At 43.2% G+C, this 26,545-nt stretch overlaps 1 protein-coding gene across 3 annotated transcripts in view; it reads right to left on the bottom strand.

Moving 5' to 3' along the window:
- LOC115347732 (schwannomin-interacting protein 1) overlaps positions 1 to 26,545 on the bottom strand; it is a 235,215-nt gene that overhangs the window by 124,125 nt on the left and 84,545 nt on the right. For all 3 annotated transcript variants that reach the window (XM_030029409.2, XM_030029407.2, XM_030029408.2), the window contains 3 exons: positions 9,749 to 9,813; positions 8,786 to 8,866; positions 5,484 to 5,634 (listed from right to left, as the gene is read on the bottom strand). In XM_030029409.2, the coding sequence (XP_029885269.1) occupies positions 5,484 to 5,634; positions 8,786 to 8,866; positions 9,749 to 9,813 (297 nt within the window). The remainder of the gene's footprint in view (positions 1 to 5,483; positions 5,635 to 8,785; positions 8,867 to 9,748; positions 9,814 to 26,545) is intronic.

The raw sequence follows: 26,545 nt of genomic DNA, 5'->3' as shown, positions 1-26,545 counted from the left end.
CTGTGAATTTCTGATTGCTTAGTACACTGCTTTATTCCTTCCTTCTACATATCTAATAGGGAATTTTTATTGCTTTTCATTGTGCCCTATTTTATTTTGTGCCTTGTGTTGTGTCTCAGTCATGGCTGTTTTATTAGAAATATGTGTTGATTGGACATGAATCTCAAAGAAGAATATTTTCAGTGACAAATATTCAGCTCAAGTTGAGTGTACTTTATTAAGCATAAAAGTATGCCTAAAAACCAGTAAACTTTTCCAAGAGATGCATATGTTACTCCCCAAGTAATTTTCCAGAACAGTAATCATTCATCTTGCTATTTCAGTTACTGCATCCCAGAAAAGGCTTAATAATATTTCTGTTTTTCTTAAACTGTATTATCTGCAAATATGTTTATTTTAAAACTTTAATAACAGAGCAACCGATTTCCAACTACCTAGAACCATGCAAGTTACTTGTGATCAATCATTATGAGTTTGTTTTAAATTATCCATTTTCCTCAGTTGCCATTCTGCACAACCCTTAACCCAGAAGTAGGAAGACAAAGGTGGTGCCAGTGAAAAAAAAAAATTAATTGCGGCCTTGCTTACCACCTGGTACCTTCAAGCCAGCTCACGAAAGGACATGCACAACTATAATGAAATGCTATCGAGATGAGATGCTCAGGCTTCAAGGGCAAGAAGCATATAAACAAAGCCTGAAGAGTCTTTTCCCTTTAATACTCACAAGGATTCAGTGTCCACATTCCAGAAGACACTGTTCCTCTGCCATAAAATTAAGACAAAACTTCAGACAGGAGAGCTGCTGGAAATTATCAAGACCTGGAGGCAGCAGCAAAAACAAGGAATTGTTTCAATTGTGGGGTTTTTTTTCTCCTTATCTAGTAGTTCCTTTTCTATTTGACAAGTTTCTCATCAGTATTTCATTTTGAGAGCAACAGTTTTCTGTAGTCATGAAGGCAGCTAGCTGATGCAAAACAAGTTCAAACATTTGATTCAAAGGTATCATAATTAATGATTTATCACGCTTCTGAGTCTTAGAATCACACAATTAGGTTGTCTCTCTGAACTGAAATATGGTAACCACAGCCAGCAGGGCTAAGCTACAGCTTTTTGAAGCCAAATACATAAAAGACATACATGATCTTCAGCAAGTCAAGGAGAGCTTACATCATCCTCTATCAGTGAACCGTGATGAACCGACTGATTACATGGCTGGCATCTCACACTGGCCAGAGGCAAAGCCCATTTGCCTAGCTATCGCCATCTCATGGGAACCAAATGGCTTTTAAAAAGTCATATGAAAACTGCTAACCATGAATGTTGTGGTACGGCTGACCAGAAAGCATCCCTGCTGCTGTTGAGCAGAGTAAGAACTGTTCCTGGTACCTCCCCTTCTCCTCACTTCTCTAAAGTTACTAGAAAATTGTTGCTTTGTGTTTCTGTACTTATTTTCTTGGCTGGGACAACAAGGAAATATCATATTTGATGAATTCACAAAGTTTTAATGATTACGTATGAGTAAGTGCCTGCATATTGGGAATGCACAGCTACAGTCAAGGCTCAGGCCATCAACGCTAACTCCTCTGGGGGTTAGCGCTCGTACTGGTGCCCTGCCCTCCCACCTTGCACACAAGCTGCGCATGCACTGACAAAAGGCCCCACCTTTGATTCTGGGCATTTTTTACTTTGGGTGTACAGATTTTTCACTGGATTTCAGTTTCCTATGGGTTTAATTACTTTTTCTACTTCCTGTTTGCATGTTTTGTCTTTTTTTTTTTTTTTTTTTTTGAGAATGGAAAAGTTTTGAGGGCAAGAGAGGAAAAATGCTTTTGAAACTCTGACTTCTCTCAGTCCTAGTAATTCCCCATCTTCCCTTACAAATGCCTCAGGATGTTTGTAGTAGTAGTGGAAATGAGCTCAAAGACCTTATCTTTCAACTACAAAAGACCAAACGTCATTCTTAAATCTCCAGCTGCAGACTGCACATGCTGACACTCTCTGTTGTGCCCAACAGTCTGAATAAACCTTGGGTTTAGGTATTATTCCTCCAAATCAGAGTTTCAAAATTCTACCTCACCACAACTGCTGGTCCCATGTACTGGTACAAACAGATATTTGGTATACACAGTTTCAATGCCCATCCTGCTGCAGTGACACACATTTGTTAGCCCACAGGCTCTCATCTATTTTTTGGGCACGAGATCCTTTCTGTCTTTCATGATTCAAGTAGCCAACTCCTTTTTTGCCCCCAGGAGTGTGTAAATCCAGCAAAGCTGAACAATGGGAGGCTTGCACTGAGAAAGGAAATTGAAAACCAGGATTAGATTTCAGCTGAATTAAGTGGCTGTGTTGTGACAGTGGTTTCTCAAAATACTTCATAAATTTCTCTCTCCCATCTGCATCAATGCTTATTGCTAACATATTTTGACATACTAGTTGCTTTCTACTTCTTTGAAAAAGAAATGGGAAAACCTCCAAAGAGTCCAAATTTCAGTCTGATTTTCTCCCTCCTCCAAATTTTTTGGAGGAAGATTGCCAGACAGCAAGAGAAATTTGAGGGACTCCATACTGCTCAGCTCAGCACATTTTTATGCAAACACTAGGCACAGGCGTATTTCTTAGGGCACCTTTTGCTAATGCAAAAGGAATGGCATTATAATGAATTTGCCCCATTTTTCAAAGGTCTTGTTCTGGAATGTAGGCCAAATTGAGGACTTGGCAAATGGATGTGTTTGACTGCTTGGTTATTCCCCAACTCCGCTCCCCTGCTTCCATCTTGGGTCTTGTAAACACAAAACTTCAAGAGAGTGTAAAATTACAGATGGGTCCAGCAGCAGTTTCTCTGCTCAGATGTTTTTTTTCACCTTCCTTAAGTTTGCCTTATACTTGAGCAGAAAACATGGCTCAGTCCAAATGCTGCATTTTATTCTGGCCAAGTAGTTATTTGGTTAAGACAATCAATTACTCTTCCATTCAGTTGTTAACAGTTCAAGGTTAATTGTCCCTGGTCTATTCTGGCCTTATCCCTGCCCTGCCCTGAACCTGACAGTATGAATTCCAAACCAAAAAATATGCAACATTTGCCATTAGGAAAGCACATGTGTATCAGACAGAAACATATCCACTACTGCATTAGATCAGAGTCTATCCTTAGCGTACGTGCCCAAGGACTAGCAAGGATGATCCAGCCCAGCTCTGAGAGGCACACGAGCCAGTGGCATTTCTGGGCACACACCTGTGTGCCTAACCATGGACTGCAGAAGCTGAGACCATGATCCACACAGGGCCAGCACTGTTTCACTTCATCAGAAGCAATCAGGAAACAAAACCACCCCAAAGAGTGTTGCTGCCTATTTGCTTTGTGGCAGTAGCTGTTCTCAGACCTTACCTATATAGTGCCTCCCCACCAGATCTCACACCTTCAACCATCTTCCTCTTTTAGGGCACCTGCTCTACTCCCACACTAAAGGCTTCTCCTCACCCCCCTTCATCTGCTCCCTACTTTCATGATGCTCCACAGAACTCTCTGATGCAGACAGAAAAAACATCTTAAATCAGTATGTTGGTTTTTAAATACTTTTGAAGACCTTGAAAACTACAACGGCATTTGCCTGGAGTCACGGTGCCTCATCCCAGAATGGAGGACCATCCTGCACATAAAAATGGGGGACCCTCACAGCCTCAAGCATTGCGATAATCAAGGTCACACTAAATAGATACGGGTTCCTTTGCCTTCAGAAACGTTCCCTCATTTTTCAAAGGTTATTGACAGGCTTGGCACTAGAAAAGTGTAAGAAAATATTCCCATCTTCCTTTGCATTAAACAAATAGGGTGCAGAACTGAGATCAGTGGCTGTTGCATTAAGACAAGTTAAGCAGCAATTCTAGTATCCAAGCTTCATTTTCCCGCAAATGTACAGCTCCCAGAAGTACTCATTTTACCCCGAAAGACCCGAAAGCATTGAAAAATGCATTGTTTTCCAAACGAGGTTCCTGACGGAACCTCCCCACGCAGGGTACGAGGGGCCTCTTGTGGTGGCCGAGCAGCTGGCTCGGTGCTCCGCATGGCCGGCGGGCTCCAACAAGTGCCAGCGGCAGATACAAATGTATATGCAAATTTATCTCTCTCATTAGAGGAACCTCACTCGTTTAATACATGAGGCGTTAGTGTATAACCCACTACTGCAACCTAGTTTATCATCCCTGGTCTCTGGCTATGAACACAAGGCATCTAAAAATAAAAAAGTGCACTCTCAGTAATGTTTTATTAAATGCTGTCAAATCTAATGCAGCCTGACTAACCACGGTGTCACAAAAATAATAGCTGCTGGAAACAGCTCACCTAGCTTCGGTTTGAACCTGGTTCAATGGAGGAAAGAGTCAAATTGTCCCCGTAAATCCAAGACCACAGTTCTTAGCACAGAAAAGCTCTGTTGGATCTGCGAGCCTGCCTTGTGCTTTACATTAGGTGGCATTGCTCCAACTTTGCAACTGAAGGCAGAGTTAAACTAACGAACATCTCTTCCTTGCACAGGGGCTCCATCTGCTTTAAGAACCCCACTAGCAATGATTTCTAGATTTTTGTAGTGAACTCAGAAGCCACCAAATGCTGTCCAGTGACTGGCAGCAGAGCTTCCTATAGCTGACCAATACAAACTCCTAGCAAGGGTCCAAATGACCTGTTCACACCTACCCTGCACACCTCAGTCGAACAGGGTGACACATACTGCTTTTATTTAGCTAGTCCAACACACACCGTGGCAATTTCTATCTCCTGTATTTTTCTAAAACTATTGAATTATTTCATGCACTCTAGTCTACAGTTTGCTCTGTCACAAAGCTGAAAGCAATATTTATAGGCTCTATATCTATCTGCTGATTTATTGACCTAAAAGATCCCGCTCCAGAGACAGCCACAAAACCACTTGTCTTCAAAAAATGGGCTCTATATTTGGGTTTCTAGTTTAGAGTCGCCTTAAAAAGAGAAGTACAGCCTTCAGCCACTAGTCACCCGGTCTGCAAGGCGGCATGAATATTTATTCCAAAATCAAATTGAATTTTTAATCCCTAGATCAACTCCTCTAAGTCCCCTTTAGGAAAAAAAAACCAAAAACAAAACCTACAAACCACATTTATTTGTAGGAAAAGGACCACAATTTGTTTTTTTGGAGAACACAAAGTGCTAAAAACACGTGAAGATCCCTGCTTTCTGCAGAAGAACACACCACCATTTGGAAATGCCTTTTTTCCATCAAGAGCACTGCTAGTATCGGCTGAGATCCAGGTCTAACATGCACAATCACACATTCAACTGTACCTACAAGAGGCACACCTGCTTGCAGGTTCATTTGAGACACTAGTACTCCCCTAAAAGTCCCTCTTTCATGATTTGCCCATAATTTAGCTTTCATTTATCCAAAGTCCTAGAAAGGAACCCAACAAAAGGCAACAAATAGGAAAACGGGCCCCAACGCTGTACTCACCGGAGTGCTGCTGTCGGAAAAGGTGTTCATGCTGATGGACCTGCTCATCTTGTCTGAGGAGAGGGATGGTGGGGAGGGACTGCGCTTGTCCAGCTGCTCGTGGTGTGGGAGGTCCTGGCGCTGCAGGTACTCACGCCATGCTCGCTGGATACTGAGGTAAACACCAAGGCACAGGGTTGGGGGGGAATGCAGCAACAAAAAGGATTTAAAATAGATATTCTTGGCTGAAGAGGTGGGTTTTGGCCTTTTTCTCTTTTTTTGTGCACTTTGTTTTCCGATTTGGATAATGATCACTCGTAACTACCCTCTGTAGATCTTATATACTACACTAGTAGTATAACTTGCGGTATCTGTTAAGTAGAAGCAATTCTTTATTTCAAATCCCTAAACCTACAGAAGTCATTTAAATTTGAGACTGTACATAACTCAGCAATTCTCTTACATCTTGCAAACAAAATAAAAATATGCATTTATCTGTTTAAAAGAATGAATAGCCTTCAACATGTTATGATTATATCAGCTTTCAGATTATAATGAAGATACAGGTGGAAGTTCAGAGCCAGAGCAGTATCCTTTAAAATCTCCTCCATCTTGGGTAGCTGGGGACTTAAAACCTCCTCCAAAGCAACACATGGGGATTGCAGTAGGAGCTCTGCTTTGAAACTCTAAGCTTTGACCAGATTTCTAAAATCTCACGTGAAATTCTGTAAAGAAATTCCATTTTCTGTGCTGGCCGGTGGCCGGGGAGCTGGAGGCCAGGGTGGCTCTCACCAGGTGGCAGTGCCGGACTGCCTGTGCCTTTCTGAAGGTGCTAGGGAGACCAGGGAGAGATGCTGGGAATTAAAACTGTGTTTACAATAGCAACGGCATTAACACAAAGTATGTGGGTGTTTGCATGCAGCATGATCTGTGAACTCCATAGAAAAGCAGAGCTAAATTCTGACCTGAGACTCAGCAGCGTTGCTGCAGTGCAATGAGCTAGGAAGAGCTCCTTTTAGGATTTTTAAGCAATTGGGATTTTATTCACTGGGCTATCAAGCCAATAAAACCTTCAGTGTGTCTGTTAATCAGGTAGAGTACCCTGACCTTCGCTTAAGTTGCTCTCAGTGGTGCAAAGTTCTGTGGCAGTTGTGCGGGGAGTGGGTAGGAGCCGGCACTCCTCCACCCTGCCCGGTCCCGAAGGGTTTGGCACACTCAGCACCCAGCCTTGCTGCTGGGGTGCTCCCTGGGAGGGGTCCCATGCCCAAATCCTGCCTGGCCCTGCTCCCACCCATGCCCACGGTGCCTGCACCCCAGGGCAATGCTCCTTCCTGAAGGAGCCATGTGCTTTACAGTTCAAACCAAAGGGTCCAAAGCCGTCAGCATGGATTTACTTTGTCCTAGAAATACTTTTTTTTTTTTTTTTTTTTTTTTACATTGCCTTTTTAACAGATGTCATTTCTGCTCCCATCTCCATAAGTCAGAAAAGCATTTAGCACCCAGACACCACTGAAAAGGCATTTCATTACACACTGGCACTTCCACCTTCTTGGCTTCACAGAAGGAGGACAAAGCTCAACACCAGGACACCTACCTCTTCTCATTGACTGCCTACAGTGCTGGGAACTCCAGACAGTGGGAAATGCCTCCTGGCATGTAATTTTTCCTGGTCAGGGAACAACGCTCCCAACACCCGTGGCATTTTGAACATCTCAAGGTTGAGGAAATGAAATATATATGTACTTTGTTTTTAAAAGAATACCAGATTAGAAATGAAACAGCATCAGACAGCCTCACCAGGATAGGTGCACTTCAGAGGCAGTCAGGTTGGTTAAGGCCTGTGTTGTTTTCATCCAACAGCTTTAAAATGGACAGAAAGAGCTACCAAAGCTCCCAAATGCGAGTGCCAATGGAGTAGCTTTCAGTAAACGCATTTTGCTTTAAAAAATCCCCACATCTTCACACCTCAAGCATTTACACTTTGCATTGTTTCAGTTTCAAGCTCCACAGCATAATATGGACAAGTAGTATTTACATATTTATATTTACATGTATTTTCTATTTTAAAGCTTGAGAATATACTGAGGTTAAGTCATAACTACCCTTGTAGAAAGCTCTCTGAAAATTTATTCTTTCATCTGGCTTATATTTGCATGACTAAAAGATGCTGGCTGGATTTTAATTTGAAACTTCATGTCCTTTTAATATTTTAATATAGCATTAATGTTTCAACATCCTGTATAGTGAGTTAGCTGTAGCTTTTCAACTGAAAGCGAAATTCAGTATGTAATGTAGCAACACATACAACTCTGTGTAAAGCTGTGCCTGACATCACAAGATATTGCCATGAAGTAATTGGGGGCTTCAGCATAAAGATGTTCACCTCTTTTTGATGCCAGTGGAGCCATGTTAAACTTTCGCTCTCTGCTGGGAAGTCGAGGGGCACCATGTTAACGCAGAGGTCATGCCTGCTGGGTGGAGGTAGTGCCTGCACCAGGGCTGGAGGAACAGCGCTGGAAGAGGCACAAAGAGGAGTCCTCTGCTCTGATAGACATGTAGGTAAATTTTAAGTTATATCCCCAGTATTACCACATGTCCTGATACAGCACGGTCAAGCCTTTTAGGATAACTGACCCCATGGTAAACTATACAACATGTGGGAAAGGTATTACAAAGGCTCAAATTATTGCATTTGGAAGTTGGGGGTTCATTACCAGAACGTAGTGATGCTTATCTCTTCCTTCCAGGTGGTGCAGCTAGGTGTCATGCATGTGCCTTGGCTGAGTGCTAGCAACTGCCTTGCTTTCCAATAAAACCCAGCTTGCTTAGTGCCATATAGCTGTGCTGCACGCCCCAGTCCAGCAACCCTGGTCCCCTCAGACTTCCACCTCCATCCCCACGCAAACCCAAGATTGCTCCTTGCAGAGAAGTCCCGTGAGGTGCCTGGGGAGCTTTAACCGGGCTTCATGTTAGATGTGATAAATACCACTGACGAGACTTCTTGCTCTGTGCCGGACCTCCCCCCGTCTAGAACGTTCTCTGTACATACAAAAACTCTAGCAGATTCTCAAATATTCTTTAATTTCACAGAGGAAATGACAAAATTAGCGCAACATTGAAGTTTAACATTTGAAATTCAGTTCAAAGAGAATGTTCACATGCTTAAAGGTAGAGAAGAGCTTAGTTAACTTGCTAAATTGAGGCTTTTTTTGTACTTAAAGTTACACAGAAATCCACGATGGATATAGTCCGGGTTCTGCGGTTCAGGAATCAGACAAACTCAGCTGCATTTAAAGGCAGAAACAACATTCTTTGTTACTTACATTTTCACTTTTGATTCCAAGGGCTGTAAGTTGATATGATATTTTTCGATATTATTTTCTTCATCCATGGCAAGCTGGTGGCTATGGAAAAGAAAAGAAAATGGGCTTAATGCATGTCAGCATGACATTTTTGCAATCACTGTGAATTAATTCTGAAATTTTGACAAGAACATACAACAGCTGCTTATTATAAAGTGTTGCTGTCTTTGGAGGAAGGCATCTGGGTCCCTGTGTCCAGCCCCATTTGATTGTTGACAAAAAGTATGAATTTGGTTCCAGTTTCCAGATCAGAGCCTGCCTGAGTCCTTGCACTAAACCTTCCAGATGCCACAGCTCCAGAGACAGGCACACCCAGCAAAGAAGCCTCTGCAAATAAAAAGCCCACTGGCAAATATAATAGATATTCTTGCTAAATTAACTTTCATCCCTGGGGCTATGTTTGAAAAGCTGGAGAGTAAAATGGAAAGTAACAATGGTAATGCCGGCAGCAAATGAATTACATCAGCAAAAGCCATACAGGAATATGAAGAAAAAATTCTTTGTAATAAATGATGACCAAGGAATTGGTGCTGCAAACCGATCGCTTTGAGAAAGCAATTTTAAAATGCTAGAAGATAAAAATCAAACATCTTGGGACACTGCTTTGGATGGGACTAGCAACATGAATGCAAGGTCTTCGCATGAAAATTTGTAAGATTAGACCCCAACCTGTGGAGTTATTTTGAGACTTTACTGGACACTTAATTACATCATTCAATCAGCAGCAGTTTTCAGAAATTATCCTCCTGTAACTAAAAATAAGAATCGTTTATGGGAGAGATGCAAAATCTTAAATATTTTGTATATTACCAAGTGAAAAACATAGTCTATAAAAAAGAGACTGTCCCTCAGAAAGGGCTTGTTGCCTTATAAAAGCCATTTCACTTTATCATGTGTGAGATACTGTGGAAATCGCACATTTACCTTTGAAGCAAGTCTTTGCCATCATTGACCTGTTCCAAGGTGTGTTGGAGCCTTTTGAGTTCTTCCTACATGGAAAGAAAAAACATTTCAATGTGCTTATGGGAAGCCCTTGGCTGACATTGGAAATTCCCACTCAACCTCAAAACATTGTGAACCAACCACTAAACAAAACAGTCCCTCAGGTAATGTCTACAGGATTGCTTTCAAATTTAGATATCCAAAATAACTACAGAGAAACCAATATATTTATCAACACGTCCAGCACAAGTCTGAAAGAAAATATCAGACCTACAAAAATAACAGGCAGAGCAAAAGAGGAAAGTATTTGTTCATGTCTTAGGTGTGTGGCTGCTTTGATTTGAGAGGAGATGGTCTTCGTAAGAGGCAAGTGAGCATGAGCTCCCACTTTCAGGCACTTCTCATTGTTCTGCAATCAAACAGTATTCAGTCGCATAATTAAGAGAGTCACTGGCTGAGATTTACAGCCCAATGCCTTTACCAGGGTATTTGTATCAGATCCTGTTTCAATAGCAGAGATGTCACAAATTTAACTGCAGATGCATAGCTGGGGTTCCCTGCATCCATGATAATGTCCTGGGAAAAATCTACCCGTGCCATTCAGCACAGAGATTCGGTTTAAAAAACTAAATTGTATCTGACTCCATTGTTCAGAAGGGGTGGGAGTTGAGGGGTGGAGGAGAACCTGGTTGCAAAGAAGTGTGTGCTCCAGGGGTTGCAGTTCCTGGGCTGAACTTTCCATCCCCTCACAGGGCACAATACCACAGAGTGCCCTGGCATCGCTGGGACAATAACACGCAGAGCACACGTGCCCAGTCACCTTAAAAGCTCGGCTGACGACCAAACACTGAACCCTCCAGAGCGCATCCCTATGATGCAATGCAAAGAGCATCACCACCCCGAGATGTGGGGATGTGTTTTCAGGTTTGTGTTTATACATCAACTGTTCGATAATTAAGCAACACTGGAAGATGAGAAGTCTATGCAAAACACAAAGATGTTAACTCATGACTTCTTTTAGCTCATTAAGTCAGGAATCAAATCTAAAAGCAAAAGCTACTGAGAGTAAGGAAGGAGGGTAATTTACTTCACACCTGCCTTGCATACAGATACAGGATTCCCAGGAAGACTAAGAACATTAAAAAGGCAAAACAAGGATATTTTTGTCTTGTATATCTTATCTGACCTGGGGATGAATCAAAGATTTTTGTTTCCAATAAGACCATTGCAGTCTCCAGGAACGCAACAGATCAGCTGACTCTACCTTCTGCTTTCCCAATTAAAGCTAATTTTGTGAAACAGAGAAATTTTACGCGGCACTTTTTAATCCTGTACAAGACTGTACCCTGTTCGACATGAAACAAGATCACAGTTGGTAGCTGATTTACTCCTAATACAGCTTTCATTTCCTCCCAGCCTTAGAAGGACTATTACTGCGAAATATATTTTATGCATAAATGAGATTTGTCAAGATGACAAGTTAGATGTTTCCCCAGTCTTTGTCCCTCCGGGTCTCTAATTGTAGCACCATCTTACGGACACACTGCAGCTGATAATGCACTGTGTGTGATTCAGGAGGCCTGGCTGCTGCCTACCGCTCATCAGCCATTGGAAGTGATCCAGTTGTGAAACTTCTTTTTATTTTTGCCTTCCTGTTTTTTGGGGTTTTTTTTTCCTGATCTGAGGAACAGCCTCTTCTAGCATATTAAAAACAAGCAACTTTCAAAATTGTTTTCTTCGAAGCACAGTTCAGTTTAGAAGATAACCTTTTCTTCTCCCATATTATTCCGCTGGTCATTTTTTCAGTGTACCCCAGAGCTATGTACAGTAATCTAGAATGAGAAAACAATTTGCAATTGACTTTATATATAGCTCTGGGTGACAAAACCTGCATGACTTACATAAATCATTTCTTGTGTTTGACATCATTTTCTATTAACCTCAGGGTGAAGACTGAACAAAAAAAGTAAAAGCCAAAATTGGTTGTGACATTTTTGACTATTCAATCTTTCAATTAAACATCACCGGACAGTTTTTATAAAAGCCGTAATATAAGGCAACTACAGAAGGGGCATAGCAATGTTTGCATAATTGGGAAGAGAAGGAGACATAAAATCTATACTAATTTCAGTTTTGCGTCATTAACCATGAAGTATTGATTATTGCTCCTTGCAACAAAATTTATGAAGCTAGCTATGCTGCTGCGCCCACAGAAAGTGAGTTGGATGCTTTGCCCTCAGCCCCTGGCGTGGTATCTGATGGGTGGCAGTGACAGCCGGGATGCTGCTCTTTCAACCCACAGCCTTAGGAGATGCATCTCCCACATTACACCAGGAGTGACCCAGCTGCAAACTCAAACTTCAGAAAATTAAATTGGAAGAGATCCATACTTCTGTTGGAATACATGATGAATTATGATGCCCCTATAAACCTGGTTATAATGTAAACATATTGTAAAATTTACTGCAGTTTTTGTTTTCCTACTTCAGTTGAATACAGACGTTAACAGCTATTGGGCAGCTACACACACATATAGATACCTAAGGAACAAAAGGCAATAAAAGCTTGAAGTGCAAGACCAGTGTTAAGAGCAAACTAAAATGTCACCTTCTAGTCTTTAATATGTATATTCTGCTTATGCATTAATTATTTTCCAGTCTTCCTGTACTTTTAGGAAACTAGGCTATTGCAATGACTTAATTATGGCCAGGAAAGCCTGTAACCTTATGGGGCAGAAAAGACCAAGGGGCTCTATAGAGTCTATAGACTCTTGCTGGGGAGAAGCCTGCGCAAAAAAGCCGTCTTAAGCTGCACTGAGCTGGTTTCCAGCACAGTCCACAGGTTATAAAAGCCTGGCTTGGCTTTGCTGTCAGCATTTAGTTAGAGCAAAAAGGTTCTGAGTCCCTCTGCCTTTTTCCCTGCAAATCAGCTGTGTTTGGCTCCATGCAGCCCAAGGCAGCCCAGGCTCTCTGTGTGCATGTCCAGTGCAATGATTTAGCAACCTCACCCAGCTGCCTTCAGCAGTTTTCAGGGTCTTTTTTTAATGGAGGGACCCAGAGGTTGCCATAGAGTTTGGTTCTCGTTTGGGCTTGCACTGAAATGTCACCTCTTATTTGACCAGCAGTAGAGATGATGGCAGCCAGCAGATAAGGGGTCATCGAGGCAGGCTTAGACGCAGAGGAGCAGAAATCTAAAACAACCTAAATGCACTACTCCTTAAATTCCTTTCAAAGAAGTCTGTTTTAAAAAAAACAGTTATTAGTGCAAATTGTAAGGAAAGAAATCTGCAGATGTTAAATCATACCTAGATGAATATTTACCTCCGCTAGCAGGCAATGATTCTTTTTTGTTGCTATACCCAAAAGTATCCATTCAGGTCAGTGGAGCTATTTATACCCGTGGGTTTAGACTAGCACAGAAAAACCAGGGCAGAGGCCACATATTAAAAATTAATTTTCAAAATCCTTTTTGGACATGTGTGCTGTTGTTTGAGTATCTCTGCCTAAGAGTTCTGTCACTTACTGCCAAATGAATATACAACAGTGCTTCCTGAGAGGTCAGAGAGATGGAGATTGGAAGAGAAAGCTTCGATTCCAGTAGAACCGCAGCCTAAAAATAGCAGTAAAAAAAAAGGGGGGGGGGGGGTCCATTTTATAATTAAGAGTGAGTATAGCAGTTACTCAAACATGTCAGCTTTGGGTAGTTCTGTTTCATTGATGTTCTTCCAAATTTTATTTGAAATTTTGTCGAATGGTGATTTTCTACGATGCAGGAAAACTTCCACTTACGTGCATCTCTTCCTCTCCTTGCTTTCAAGTCACTTGATGAAACACCACAGCGCCAGTTTGAGATCCTCCTGACACAGAAAGCCCACAGTGACCGGAGAAACCCTACACTGGAGTGGCACAGTTGCTTTCCTGTTGGAGCAGGATGTGCCCATCATGTTGGGCTACAGGGTGCTGGTGAGCACAGGGAGGATGCTGGAAAGGGGCTGGAGCATCAGCACTGCCTGGCAGCACCTGGGTGAGATGTGGCAGAGCAGAGCACAGCCCAACCGCTGCCTTGAAGGCAAACTACATCTCACCAGCCTGCCAGTGCTACGCAGGGAGGGAGTTAGTGCTGAGAGCTTTAATTTGGAAATGCCAATAAAGATCACTGGAGCTTTCTCAGCCGCTCTTGCCAGCGAACACGTTAGTCTGTCATATCATTCCACAGCTGCTGTATTTAAAGACAAATGTATGAGTTCTTCTTCATAGCACTGACATAGGCGTGTGCAAAACCGATCGTTCCTTTTCGAGCACAACCTCTGAAGCAATGGCACAGCTAGGGCAAGCACAGCTGATGGCAGTCTGAAGCCAGAAATGCTGCAATGCCTGCTGTCATTAAGACCAGAAGACATGCAGGATCCATCCTCTGATCAAAGCCACCTGATGCCTCTTTCTATCACCTATTAGGAAGCCAATTTATAGGCTTTAACATCCTCACCTCCTGCCATTTTCCAATCTTGTGGTCATCACAGGCAGATACAAGATAATGAAGCTCTCTCTGCTGCTGTTCCCCTTTCCCAGTCCATCGTGCTGGTCTGGAGACAGCACATGCAGTGCTAAACCACCTTTAGCACCAGCTCTGAGCCATGTGCCATTTGTATTCCAGCACAGAAGCAGCAGCCTTAGCTGCTTTTCAAACACCCCAACTGCTTCTGGTTACTGAAAACAGTCCATTGCCAATGCTGTTCTGAGCTGCTTACACCCATGTCTGCTGCTACCCCTTTTTAAGACTTTGTTTCCCATTTAACAAAGAATTTGCCCCCACACTCTTTTTGTGTCCATGAAGCATCTTGGGTTTTATTCCTTTTATACTTTATATTTTTTCTTTTTTCATTTTATTCATTTTAATTTATGTTTTGCCCTCTTTTCCCAGGGAAGACTGTGGCCCCTGTATTAAATGATGTAGAGTCTGTGTTTCAGTCTGACAAGGCCTGTCAAGCAGTGTGTTAATTAAGCCTCTTAGCAGGATACAATGAGTCTAAAGAGGATAGAAAGATCAGGATCCTTTGCAGTGAAGGCTTTTACTTGCTACTATTTTGGGCACCCATTCATGCTGGCATGGAGGTGCTGCTCCCGTGGGAAACTCTCTGGATTACACAAGCAGCCCCCTAAAGCTCCTGTTCCCTCTTGGTACAAAACAGCGGGGTTTTCCCCAACGCAGCATCTTTAGTGGCAGCTGTGTACCCACTATGGGGGTACATCAGAGGCACAAGGAGCGCCAGTTTGGGTGGACACGAGACCATCTGCATTAATTCCCATTTCAGGGATGTGTAGAGCTTCTGCATCCCATGTTGGGGGCTGGAACATAAAAGATAATGCTACACCACAAATACACCGAGCATTCCATAAAGTTGGTAATTAAATGTCTGATGGTGACAACTGCTTCATATCTTGGAACAAAAAGACACATCAGATGATAGTGGGTTTTGTATATCGGGGGTGGGAAGGGAAAGGTCTTACTTTATTTGCTCTGGCAACCCAACAGGGACCTTGAACACTTCAGCTATGAACTTTCAAGAAAAGTACATTAACTGCACAAGATTAACACAGCTACAGGGGCTCTGCAATCCACAACTGTCAGAACGATTTGCCAGATCACTTTAAAAAATTGTGCCATCAATAGAGTTACCGAAACCTACTTAAACAAGTTTCACATTCAGATTTAGAAACAAAATATGAATTAGCCTCGCTGAAATGAGTTAGTTACTGCAGGGAGACACAGCACAGACATTCACATCAGATCCTGTATCCTAGCCCGCCACTGACCTCTGATGGCATCTTAGCTCTTTCCACCTCCTTTCTTGTGGGCATCTTGTGCATTTAGGTCATAATATCTTCAAGGAAGGGAACAGCTCTTATTTTTCGCTTGTGCATAAGGGCTCTGATCTTGATTAGTTAAGATAGAATGCAGTTATCAATCGCTAATTAATAGCAAACAATTTCAGACTCTTCCACCAAATAACTGCTTATATTTCCCTTCCATGGCTGACCTTCACTGCAGGAGGACCACAGTCCCTCTGCTACAAACGTTGCTCCTGGTGAGCACAGGGTAAGTGTGTGCAGGCTCCGTCCACGCACTCGTCTTTCCAAACAAGCCAAAGAAGGTGTCAACCAAAACCTGAGGGCTGCTCAAGGAAAAAGTGGGTCACACTGAACAGAAAATGAGGCCAAGAGTAGGAAACAAAGGGCAGGCATCACTGAAACATTTCAGGCTGGAAAGAGATTACCGCTAATTAGAGTGCCACTGGGATGAGTGCTAAGCATCACCGCTGTTCAGCACAACATGAGCGTGCGCTGATGCTGCAGCAAGGTTGCTGAGGATCTAGCTGATAAATGGAGCACATATGGGAACAGTAGCCATTAGGCAATTAACTCCCACAGTTTATTGCTCATGCTTCCATTATTCTGGATACTTAAGAGATACTTCACTCAATATGCATTTTCTTAGTTTATTGAAAATCAAAGTTATGCTCGTAGAACCCAATTGCTACAATTTAGGTTATTCTCAGACAAGAAGGACCACATTGCTTTCCACTGTTCTCCAGCACAAGCCAACTCTCAGGGAATTTTTTCAAAAACAAGTCTCCTGTAAGTTTACTAGCTAATATCTTTACAGAGTATGGTCTAATTTTCCAAAGGTCCCCTTAGGTCCTCCTTACAATGTGACTTGGTTGACAAGTCTTTCGTGGCTTCTTACTTGCTCAGTTTGCTGTGTTTAGAAATCTGTTGGGGGGGGGGGGTTGACCCTGGCTGGAGGCCAGGTGCCCACCAAAGCCACTCTATCACTCCCCTCCTCAGCTGGGCAGGGGAGAGAAAATATAATGAAAGGCTTCTGGGTCAAGATAAGGACACGGAGAGATCACTCACCAATTACCATCATGGGCAAAACAGACTCAACTTGGGGAAAATTAACTTAATTTATTGCCAATCAAATCCGAGTAGGATAATGAGAAATAAAATCAAATCTTAAAAATACCTTTCCCCCATCCTTCCCTTCTTCCCAGCCACAGCTTCACTCCCGGATTCTCTACCCACCCCCCCCCAGCAGCACAGGGGGACGGGGAATGGGGATTGGGGTCAGTTCATCACATATTGTCTCTGCCGCTCCTTCCTCCTCAGGAGGAGGACTCCTCACTCCTCCCCTGCTCCAGCGTGGGGTCCCTCCCATGGGAGACAGTCCTTCATGAACTTCTCCAATGTGGGTCCTTCCAACGGGCTGCAGTTCTTCCCAAACTGCTCCAGCGTGGGTCCCTCTCCCGGGCTGCAGTCCTCCAGGCACAGACTGCTCCAGCATGGGTCCCCCACAGGGTCACAAGTCCTGCTGGCAAACCTGCTCCAGCGTGGGCTCCTCTCTCCACAGGGCCACAGGTCCTGCCAGGAGCCTGCTCCGGCGTGGGCTTCCCACAGGGTCCCAGCCTCCTTTGGGCATCCCCCTGCTCTGGCGTGGGCTCCTCCCCGGTCTGCAGGTGGAGATCTGCTCCCCCGTGGACCTCCCTGGGCTGCAGGGGGACAGCCTGCCTCACCATGGTCTTCCCCACGGGCTGCAGGGGAATCTCTGCTCTGGTGCCTGGAACATCTCCTCCCCTCCTTCTGCACTGACCTGGGCCTCTGCAGGGCTGGGGCTCTCACATGCTCTCACTCCTCTCTCCGGCTGCAATTGCTGCTATGCAGGTTTTTTCCCCCCTTCCTAAATACGTTATCCCAGAGGCACTACCCACCGTCGCTGATGGGCTCGGCCTTGGCCAGTGGCAGGTCCATCTTGGAGCCAGCTGGCATCGGCTACATTGGACATGGGGGAAGCTTCTAGCAACTTCTTGCACAAGCCACCCCTCTAGCCCTCCTGCTACCAAAACCTTGCCATGCAAGGTGTTTTATTCTGTTGTACCATCGGTTTTTTTCCCATCCTTCACATGTGGCGCATATCTATGATGTCCCCACACATACAGCAGTGGAGCATCACTTACAATGCTAGCACTAAGTCCCTTCTGGCTAAGGGACTTCTCGCCCAAGTACCTGAAATGTCTATGCTGATTTGGACTGCTTTCAGATTGACTTCTGAGATTTTCCACGGGAGTTCAGGGTGGAGCTAGGGCTACAAGCTCAGGATCATTTGAATCGGGCTTTCCTGTAACACTGTCCCACAGAGGGGGTGTGTGTGTGTGGGGGGAAATATAAAATTGCAACACAAGTTTTCCAGCACTTCTGATAGTTTCTAGATTGCTTTCTGCCTTTTGCCCCCTGTGCCATTCAGCACCCAGTGTGAACCAACACAACAACTGGTAGCTGAGTCGTGTCCCCCCCGCTACTCCTGCCTGCCAAGCCAGCAGCAGCACAGCCCCACCACCCACCCGGGGCTGGCTTGGGTTTCAGAAGCTGGAACCCAATGTTGGGTTGTAGGTACATCCCTCAGTCCTTTCACTGAAAACCTAACAAGGCAGAGAAGGAAAAGCTGTATTAGAGTGGCGAGTTTACTGTTCTGCCAAAGGTAAACTCCTCGCTGCATCATTTCTCAGAGTTCTACTCGTTACTGTTTAAAATTCCCAGGGGATGCGTTTGCCTCCTATTTTGCAGGACTCTTTCATCACCTAATAGATGAATTGGTAACATTTTCATTTTCTTCATGTAAAGCCCTTCCTCCCTTTTTATACCCTATGGACATAATATCTAATTGTTTTTCTTCCCAATCTTGTAAATCATTACATTGCTCTCTTCCCACTCATCATTTAATCAAAATAGGACTCCATACAAAACTTCATTGACTAAGTGTCAGACCAGCATAGGAAACAAAAGCAGAAAGTCTTGGCCTTCATATATTTGAACTGAGCTCGTGCCTAATCCCTTTGCTACGATCCTGGTTACAGAAGGATGCCCAGGACAGCTGATAAATTAATTCCTCTCATAAGCGGGTGTAAACGGCCAGAAGGGAAATGCAGCAATGCTGGTGATATCTCCCAGGGGACGGAAGCACTCACAGGATGACCTGTTGAGCTCTTCTCCACTTTCCATGATATCAATAAATTGTTTTCTTTTCCTTTCTTCAGCTCTGCCCTCAGGAAGAGTAATCTATCGCACCATGGCTACAGAACATTATTTCATAGTTACAGCAGCTCTGGAAACCTTGCACAAAGATGAATACCATTAAAAAGCCAAGTTAGATTCCTTTTAAAAAGCCTCTTCTTTCTGATGCTGCCACTGCAGTCAGGGCTTTCAACAGCACCGCTTCTGCCTCAAAATACACAAGCTTTTAACTTTTGTCAAGGGAAGCAACTAGAGAGAATGAAGCCTCTTGACATCTTGGCTTCTCTGCCACCAAAGTGCTTCTGAAACCACAGCCAGTCTGAACACCAAGGGAAAGGTCTGGAACAACACAAGTGCTACAGGAGACTCAGCAAGAAAGCATTTCATAGGCTATAGTGCAAGGGGAGGGGGGGAAAGAAAAAAAAATTATATATACACACACACACACACACACACACACTGGGATTCAAGTCCACAGCAAGAAAGACAATTTCTCAATGAAATCCAGAAATGTTTGGAGTCAGATATGACAGCTACCCTGCAAGTGGCAGCAGGCACTAAATGAGTCACAGGATGAAGAGATGCTATAACCATATCTAGGATTTTAATGCCATTTGTATGGGACCTGATGTGACAGTGTAAAACCAATACAAATAACCACAGCTTCACCAAAGCAGGGTGTGTTCCATGCTGTCTGTTATACATCGCCTTTACTACAGCAACGGACTACACCAGAGCTAGAGCTGGTCAAGACAGCAACCAGCATGCTGCAGGAAATGATGATTTTTTCAAAAGCAACTTTCCATTTGGAACAAAACCCAACAATTTTGACATGCCAAATGCCACCACACACAGTTCAAGCAACCAGCCTTCTCTGCAAGCCCTGGATAGCAAAAGGCAGCCCCAAAATCCCAGTGGGGCATGTCCGGTGCTGGAAGACCCATGGAGGCAACAGGGCCAAAGCCTAGCAGGGCTGACCATCTAGAACACTACACTGCAGAGATGGCAGCTAAAGCCTAATATCAATATGTTTCAGAAGAAATAAAGCATTCCAACCCTGTATTGGTTTATGTGGAAGGGTACTTTAATCTTCAAGAAATGAAAGGAAATGGCAACCCTAGTGTTGTGTTTTACTTCATGGCACAAAAGCTGTGCCTTGGAGAGAAGAGCATTGGCCAAATTGCACGGGGAATGGTAGGGGAATGTTTTTATGGAGAAGAGACATGTCCACCCTTAAGTGTCACCAAAAATCCAAGTTTCTTCATCTTTACCATTACTTCACCCTTCCTCTGAAGGGCTGCAGAATTATGCCTGCTAAAAAGACACCAGTGTTTTGGTCTAACGGTTACTTTACAAAGAACACAAATCTGTACCCAACCCAGTCTACTGGAAGAAACCTGCATCTTCCATCTCCCTCTAAGGTTTTCATTGCAAATTACAGTTAAGTCCAGCTTAATTTTGAGAGAAATATGATGAGATTGCAACCAAGCCAGTGTGAATTTCAGCATGCCAGGAAGAGGAAGGCAGGGGGAAAATCTGACGTGACAGATCCATCTTCTGAACTCCCAGTGGAATTTTTTTCCCCCAGAAAAAGTAAGCAGCTCTTTTTATAGCTCATGAGCCTATTACTTCTAATGACAACAACAGATGACTGTTTTAAAACTGAAAAGAAATATATTAATCCAATTTTAAGCTTTTCAGCATGTGGTACTGTCTACTAATTTTCACAAAAGAGAAGACTAATGAACTAGTTTAAGAATCAGAAGGTTACTGTAAAAAAAAAAAAATCACACATCTATTACAGAAACACTTTTCTACACTTCTTGCATTTCTGAAAGTCCCATTTAGGCTAAGCAGTATGTATTTTGTCCATAACCAAAAAAGTTGCTTTTCAGAAAGGATGCACAAATATCTATTATGTTGCACTGTAGCAGTACTTACAAAACGGTCCCCAAGCCATCAAATTCACAGCGTCTGCCTTTGCTCAGACAATGCACCTACAGGGTTTACTGCCAGGACACTTTGCCTTTCAACACTGCACGCATGGGAATACCCATCCCTGGGCAGGACAGGCGTCCCTGTGCCAGGGCAGTGACAACAGAGGTAAGGCAGAAGCATTAAGCATCTCTGAGCCATGATGAGTGTGGACAGTCATGCATGGAGGAGCCTGCCAAGGGAGATGGACCCAGCATGGCCTGGCTCATCAAGCCTTTCCACACCGCATAGCTGCTGTTTATACAGTGGCTTCATCCTCAGCCACAGCATCAAGGAGCAACTCTGGCTCCCACAGGGTGCCACCAGTTCCCAGCCAGCCCAAATGCACAGGCCACCATGCTTTGCTCCCATTTTTGGTGGTTTGAGACATTGCCACCAACATGGTCCCTCTCCTGCAAGGCACACGAGTGAGAGGTGCCAGCAGAGTCAGCAGCCACGTGAAATCTCTGGTCAAGGACTCTGAAGAAGAGCAGCCACATTTAGAGATTTTAGGTTCATGGAAAAATATGTGCATTCACAGAAACACTATGCTCTCTGTTATGATGAACTTGAGACTGAGCAATTTTGATTAGGGTCTTAATCTTTATGTATGTTGCAATTTCCACCAAACACTCTTGTGTTTGTCTTCAACATGAGAAACAGCTTTTCCATGCTGATAATAATGAAACTAGTCACTCATTCTGATGCTTATAACTATGCAAGCACACCAAGAAACCAGCAATCCACTTATTAATGTGCCAGCTGAGCTGTGCTTGCTAGAGACAGTAAGCACAAGTTATGTCAGTCTCCATCCCTGTGCTACTTTCCATCCCTACCATCTCTTGATCATACAATACAATATTTTCTAATATAAGTGGAAAATGTTTTATATTTAGCAGCCAGCAACTGCTCAGCCATAAAGATCATTACAGCTGCAGAAACAGAGAAATAGTACTCCGAGGCCAAATCCTCCTGCAGGACAGCACCCTGCATCCAGCCTAGCCAATGTCCCTCATCATCCACTCCAGACACTGCCAAACTTCTGGGGTGTAACAACAAAAGACTTTCATTTTTCTGTGCAGATCTAACTTCCATAAACCTTCCTCAGCACTCTCAAGAAGTAAATCTGCATCACATTCATTTTAAGGATGGGTGTAATTATGCTAAGAGGTATGCACAGGCCAATTAAATCAGTAGGGAGATTAGCAAAAGGGCTACCTAGGGTAAAGCAAACACCATGATTCTCGCTTGGATCCCAACACTGATAGCATTTTAGGATTGACATAAGAGCACCCTACATCCATGTATGATTACCACCTTGCCATTACCACCCAGCTGTAAGCCAGGGAGCCAACATGGGCTCCTGATCAGCTACCATTCTTGCACGACCCAACAGCTCCAACTAATGACCTCTCACAAAGCTCATCAGTTTAATTTAGCAGAATTTTTTTTCTTTTTTTCTTCTCTTCAGTCTTCAGCTTGCTGTATGCAAACCGGATAGCAAATTTATTAAGGCAGGGACCCCGCATTGGCAGAATGGTCACCACATCTATGAGGCTTCATATACACAGAGCACCTTGCTAAGTGATTTTTTTAAGCTCCTTCAGAAAGAGATTGTTTATGCCCCAGCATTTCACCCCAATGCAGTTGGAAACAGCCACAGTGCAACTTAAGAGGGGGATCACAGCAGAAATTCCTCTAACTTTTGTAGCACTGCTGGGTACCACTATAAAATGGTACTGAGCTAATTAGACAAGTCATAAAGATGCTCCCCTGGCAATCTCACAGGTGAAATAATCTAATCTTCTACACCCTGCCTTCCTAGTTAATCTCTTGATAAGAGTCATTAACACAATTGTTCAGTCTACTGTAGTCCCTTTGTAAAGCACATATAATTTACAATCCCATTAAAAAGATGGCCACAGATTAGTCTCAGAGGCAAATTACAAAACTATTCAGTTGTGATTTTAGCACATTAGCTATAGCTATATGAATCCTGGAGAAAAAAAAAAAAAAATCATAGAACATAGCAGGTTTCAGAGCAAGTATACCCACCAAAATCCACCTATCTAATTTTCTGCATAAAAATTAAATATAATTGCAAATTGTGGGATACTCTGTTCAGCAGCTGAGCAACCACACGGACCTTTTTCTTTTGTGAATATCAAGAAAAAAACCCAAGTACTAAAAGAGCACAAAAGGTATATGAAGTTCTTTCATTTAAAAAGCTAGGATTTAGTTACTTCACAGCTTATGCTAAATTTCTGCTGCTATTCCAGTATTCAAGTTATTTCTGTTAGGTAATTTGAGGTGCTGGAGGATGCTAAGCATTGGGTGTTTCAACAGAGCGGAAAGAGTGAAGGCACTGGACCTTGTAAAAATATAATGGAACAGATGTTTGCTGCTTTTCTGTATTTATGCTTCTTAGTATCAACTTCTAAAATCCAGTTGTAGAAGCTTCCAATACTATCTACTTCTTCCAATACTTCCAAGCTTCTAATACTCCCTTCAGGATGCTCACTTTCATCCAGGAAAGTGATTAGGAGATTGTTTCATAAAAGCAGCAGAATACTCTGGCTTTGTCTGGGCTACGTCAAAAGCTACGCAGGCCCTAAACAAAATGTGCTCCAAATGCACAAATACTGTGAAACATCGCCCACAACAGAGCTGTGGTCTTGCCTGGGATCTTAGGACAGAAACAGCTCAGGTGTGATTTTTTCATAGGATACAAGAAAAAGCGCTCAGATCCTATTAGTTTTCAGCAGAATTTAAGCATTTGAGTGCTTTGGAGATTAGAAAATGGGATTTTCAGAGTTTAACATTACTGAACTTCCCAACGTAAAAGGCCTCTCATTCTTGTGTTTCCAGTCCCTCCTCAGCCTTCGGCAGCACTTCACCTTCCTAAGTGCTCCCCATTTGTTTTTTTATCTTTCACAAACAATAAACCAGCCGGGGAATTTAGGACGTCACAAAATAGGGCAGCAAGTATTTCTAATTTGTAAAAGAACCCCCCTCATATTTCTACTCCAGCTGCAGGGATGCTTTAAAAAAAGCACACTAAAAATGATAGCGCTTCCCAATAAACATCTTTCCGTTGCTTTTAGGAGGAAACCTGAGGAGTCTGTGGAAGTCTGAGGAAGCAAAGGTTGCGTTTGCAAGCTTTTACATGAAGGTGTGCCTCAGAGTTAGAGCATGAAAATCTGTTCATGCTGGAGTCCTTTGGAGCAAGAGAAAAGGACTAGCTGTTACCACCTGGACCAGGGTAGATGGAGCAAAGGCAGGCGGCGGTGATGGGCGGAGGTGGCAAACTCCTTGCAAAATCTAGGCTTAAATCCCTTTAGAAAAGTTCATCTGTCAGAGCTTATTTTAAACGAGCACTCTTCCAGCACTTAGATCTGAGCTCTGTTTTGAGGCTAAGGTTGAGCCTTTTGAATTTCTATGCTTCCCAGGCCAGATGTCCAAAACTCCTGAGGTCAGAGGTTGGTTCAAGCCTCTCTCCCTCCTCAGAGTTGTCTGACATTAACAAGATGCCTGCAACTCCAAAAATATTTAATGACAAGCACGTGCAGGAGTCACATCACTAACCTGGAGGGAAATAAAACAGCACTCCCAAGCTTCATATTATAGGTGAAGTGACAGCAACCGCTGGTGTCAAGGAGGAGGGAGCTATGGCAGTATCTGCTAGGTTCAGAGGTTGCTCTTGTTTGAGCTCCTGAGGAGTTAAATCTAATTTCTCATATGCTGCAGATATCTAAGAAGATGTTTTAATTGAAGGCGGTTGCTTAGCAACTGCATCCCGTGTGCTGCAGCAATGCTTTTCACCTGGAGCAGATAAACATCAGGATGGCACTTTACAAATCTGATTAGCAGCAATGAAATAGCTGGCTACAACGAGCTGCAAGTGCTTTTCCAGAAGTTATGCTTCTAACCTGATAGCCATCAGCAGGGAAAACCCAATGAAACTCATTTGCAGGTTAGAAGAGCTCTCTTCTCCTCTTGCCCAGCAAATGTTTCGGTCTGCTTCTCACAACTTGAGCTTATCAAAAGGGAGATAACATTGGCAGGATTTTTCTTACTCGAAAGATTTCACTGCAGTTGAACACATAAAATACTAGAGCGCTTGCAACCATGCACAGATGTTTTTCTGAACAGGCCTATGATTCTTTGAAAAGCATCAGAAAACGCCCATTTCCAGACGACAGAAAAAGATTTCCTTGTAACTTTTGTAACTGGACATTACTGTTTAAAGACTGCTACTATACTAGCCTTTACAAGCTGTTTAAGAGCTGGTTATTGGTGCCATTACTGCATTTCTAACAAAGAATTTTAAACACTTGAATAGCTTACTTTCAAAATCTTCGCATTATAATGTTAGTATAAAAACTAACAGTTTATGTTACTTCAGCCATGTTCAGTGATTTGCTGTATTTGGGTCTAATACATGGTGACCAGTTAAGCATTTGAGGTTCAGAAAGGAATTCATATGTATTTTCCTATCCATTGCAAGTCAGCTACACGTCCCAGCCTTGACCAGAATGGGATTTGCTGAGTAAAGGCTAGACTTGCTGCCTTTATCATGCTCCAAAACCCCCTAATACCAAATGCAGAATAACAAGCTGCAAGTCCCCGGAGAACAGTCTGTTTGAAGGCTCAGAGATGCGTGAGAGATTCACTTCTCAGGTCTCCAGGTACCTTCAGAGGGTTGTTCACCGGCAGCGCTCCAGCTTATGGGGTGGGGAGCAGCCTGTCTTGGTACCATGGGGCCAAGAGGTGAGAAGGGGGGCTGGAGGAAGCGCAAACTTGTAATACAGACCACTGGATTGAGGAGCAGGGGACATTTTTCATCGGCCTTGACATGTCAAATACAAAACCAACTGCAAAAAGAGCTCCCAGGAAGGTCAACTGTTCTTGGAAAGATACGGGACCACCATGCCCTGGGCAAGCCCCAGAAAAGGGTATGCTGGGAGGGTTTTCAAGGGAAGTTTAGCTTACCTGGCTTGGATTTGAATACCTAATTGCCACAAAAGTCCCAGTTCAAAAAACTCCCTTCTGCTCCAGCTGGCACTTGAGCATCTGCTTAGGCTTTTTGTATTAAATAGAACTTGGAAAAACATGTTAATTTGCAGTCCAGGATTAGGATGAACTGAAGTTCAGCATGTGCTAGAAGTCTTTCTGAGTGTTACGTGTACCAAGCTTCAGCCTTCACCATGAGAAGCAGTAGCCTTTAACGTAGCATCTCCATATCACAGTACAACTGTGAGGATACACAGCAGGGCTCTGTCACATTTTCCAATATCACTCTGAAGCACTGAGCCAAGGACATCCCTATTGGAGCTTGTTTGCAGTTACTGAGCTATTTGCTGAAGTCCAGATACTGGAGGGCTGTTACCGTAATGCAAAGTACTAATTAACCTGGACCATAGAGAATTTGTCCCAAATATATTCTTTGTCTGCAGGAAGAATCATGTTGAATCACTGGCTGTAAACCACACGAATCAAACTATAGGCAAGAGTTTTCTCTTTTCCATTTAATCTTCTGTAATCTCTTAGGTAACTCTCCATTCTTTGTTATTATTCCTTGGTTTAGATCTTCATTCTAATCTCAACAACTGGCAGAGATATCAAGAAACAGGACAGTTTTCTATATGTCTGACACTAGGCAAGTGAAACACAGAGGGGTAGCTCAAGCTGGTTGCCAGTTTTGAATGCTGCTCGTCTCATGACAATAAGGTCGTAATGC

Source organism: Aquila chrysaetos, chromosome 10 (assembly GCF_900496995.4).
Source record: "Aquila chrysaetos chrysaetos chromosome 10, bAquChr1.4, whole genome shotgun sequence".
NCBI lineage: Eukaryota > Metazoa > Chordata > Aves > Accipitriformes > Accipitridae > Aquila > Aquila chrysaetos.
The sequence above is the reverse complement of the archived record's forward strand: the minus strand, read 5'-3'. Positions and strand labels throughout refer to the sequence as shown.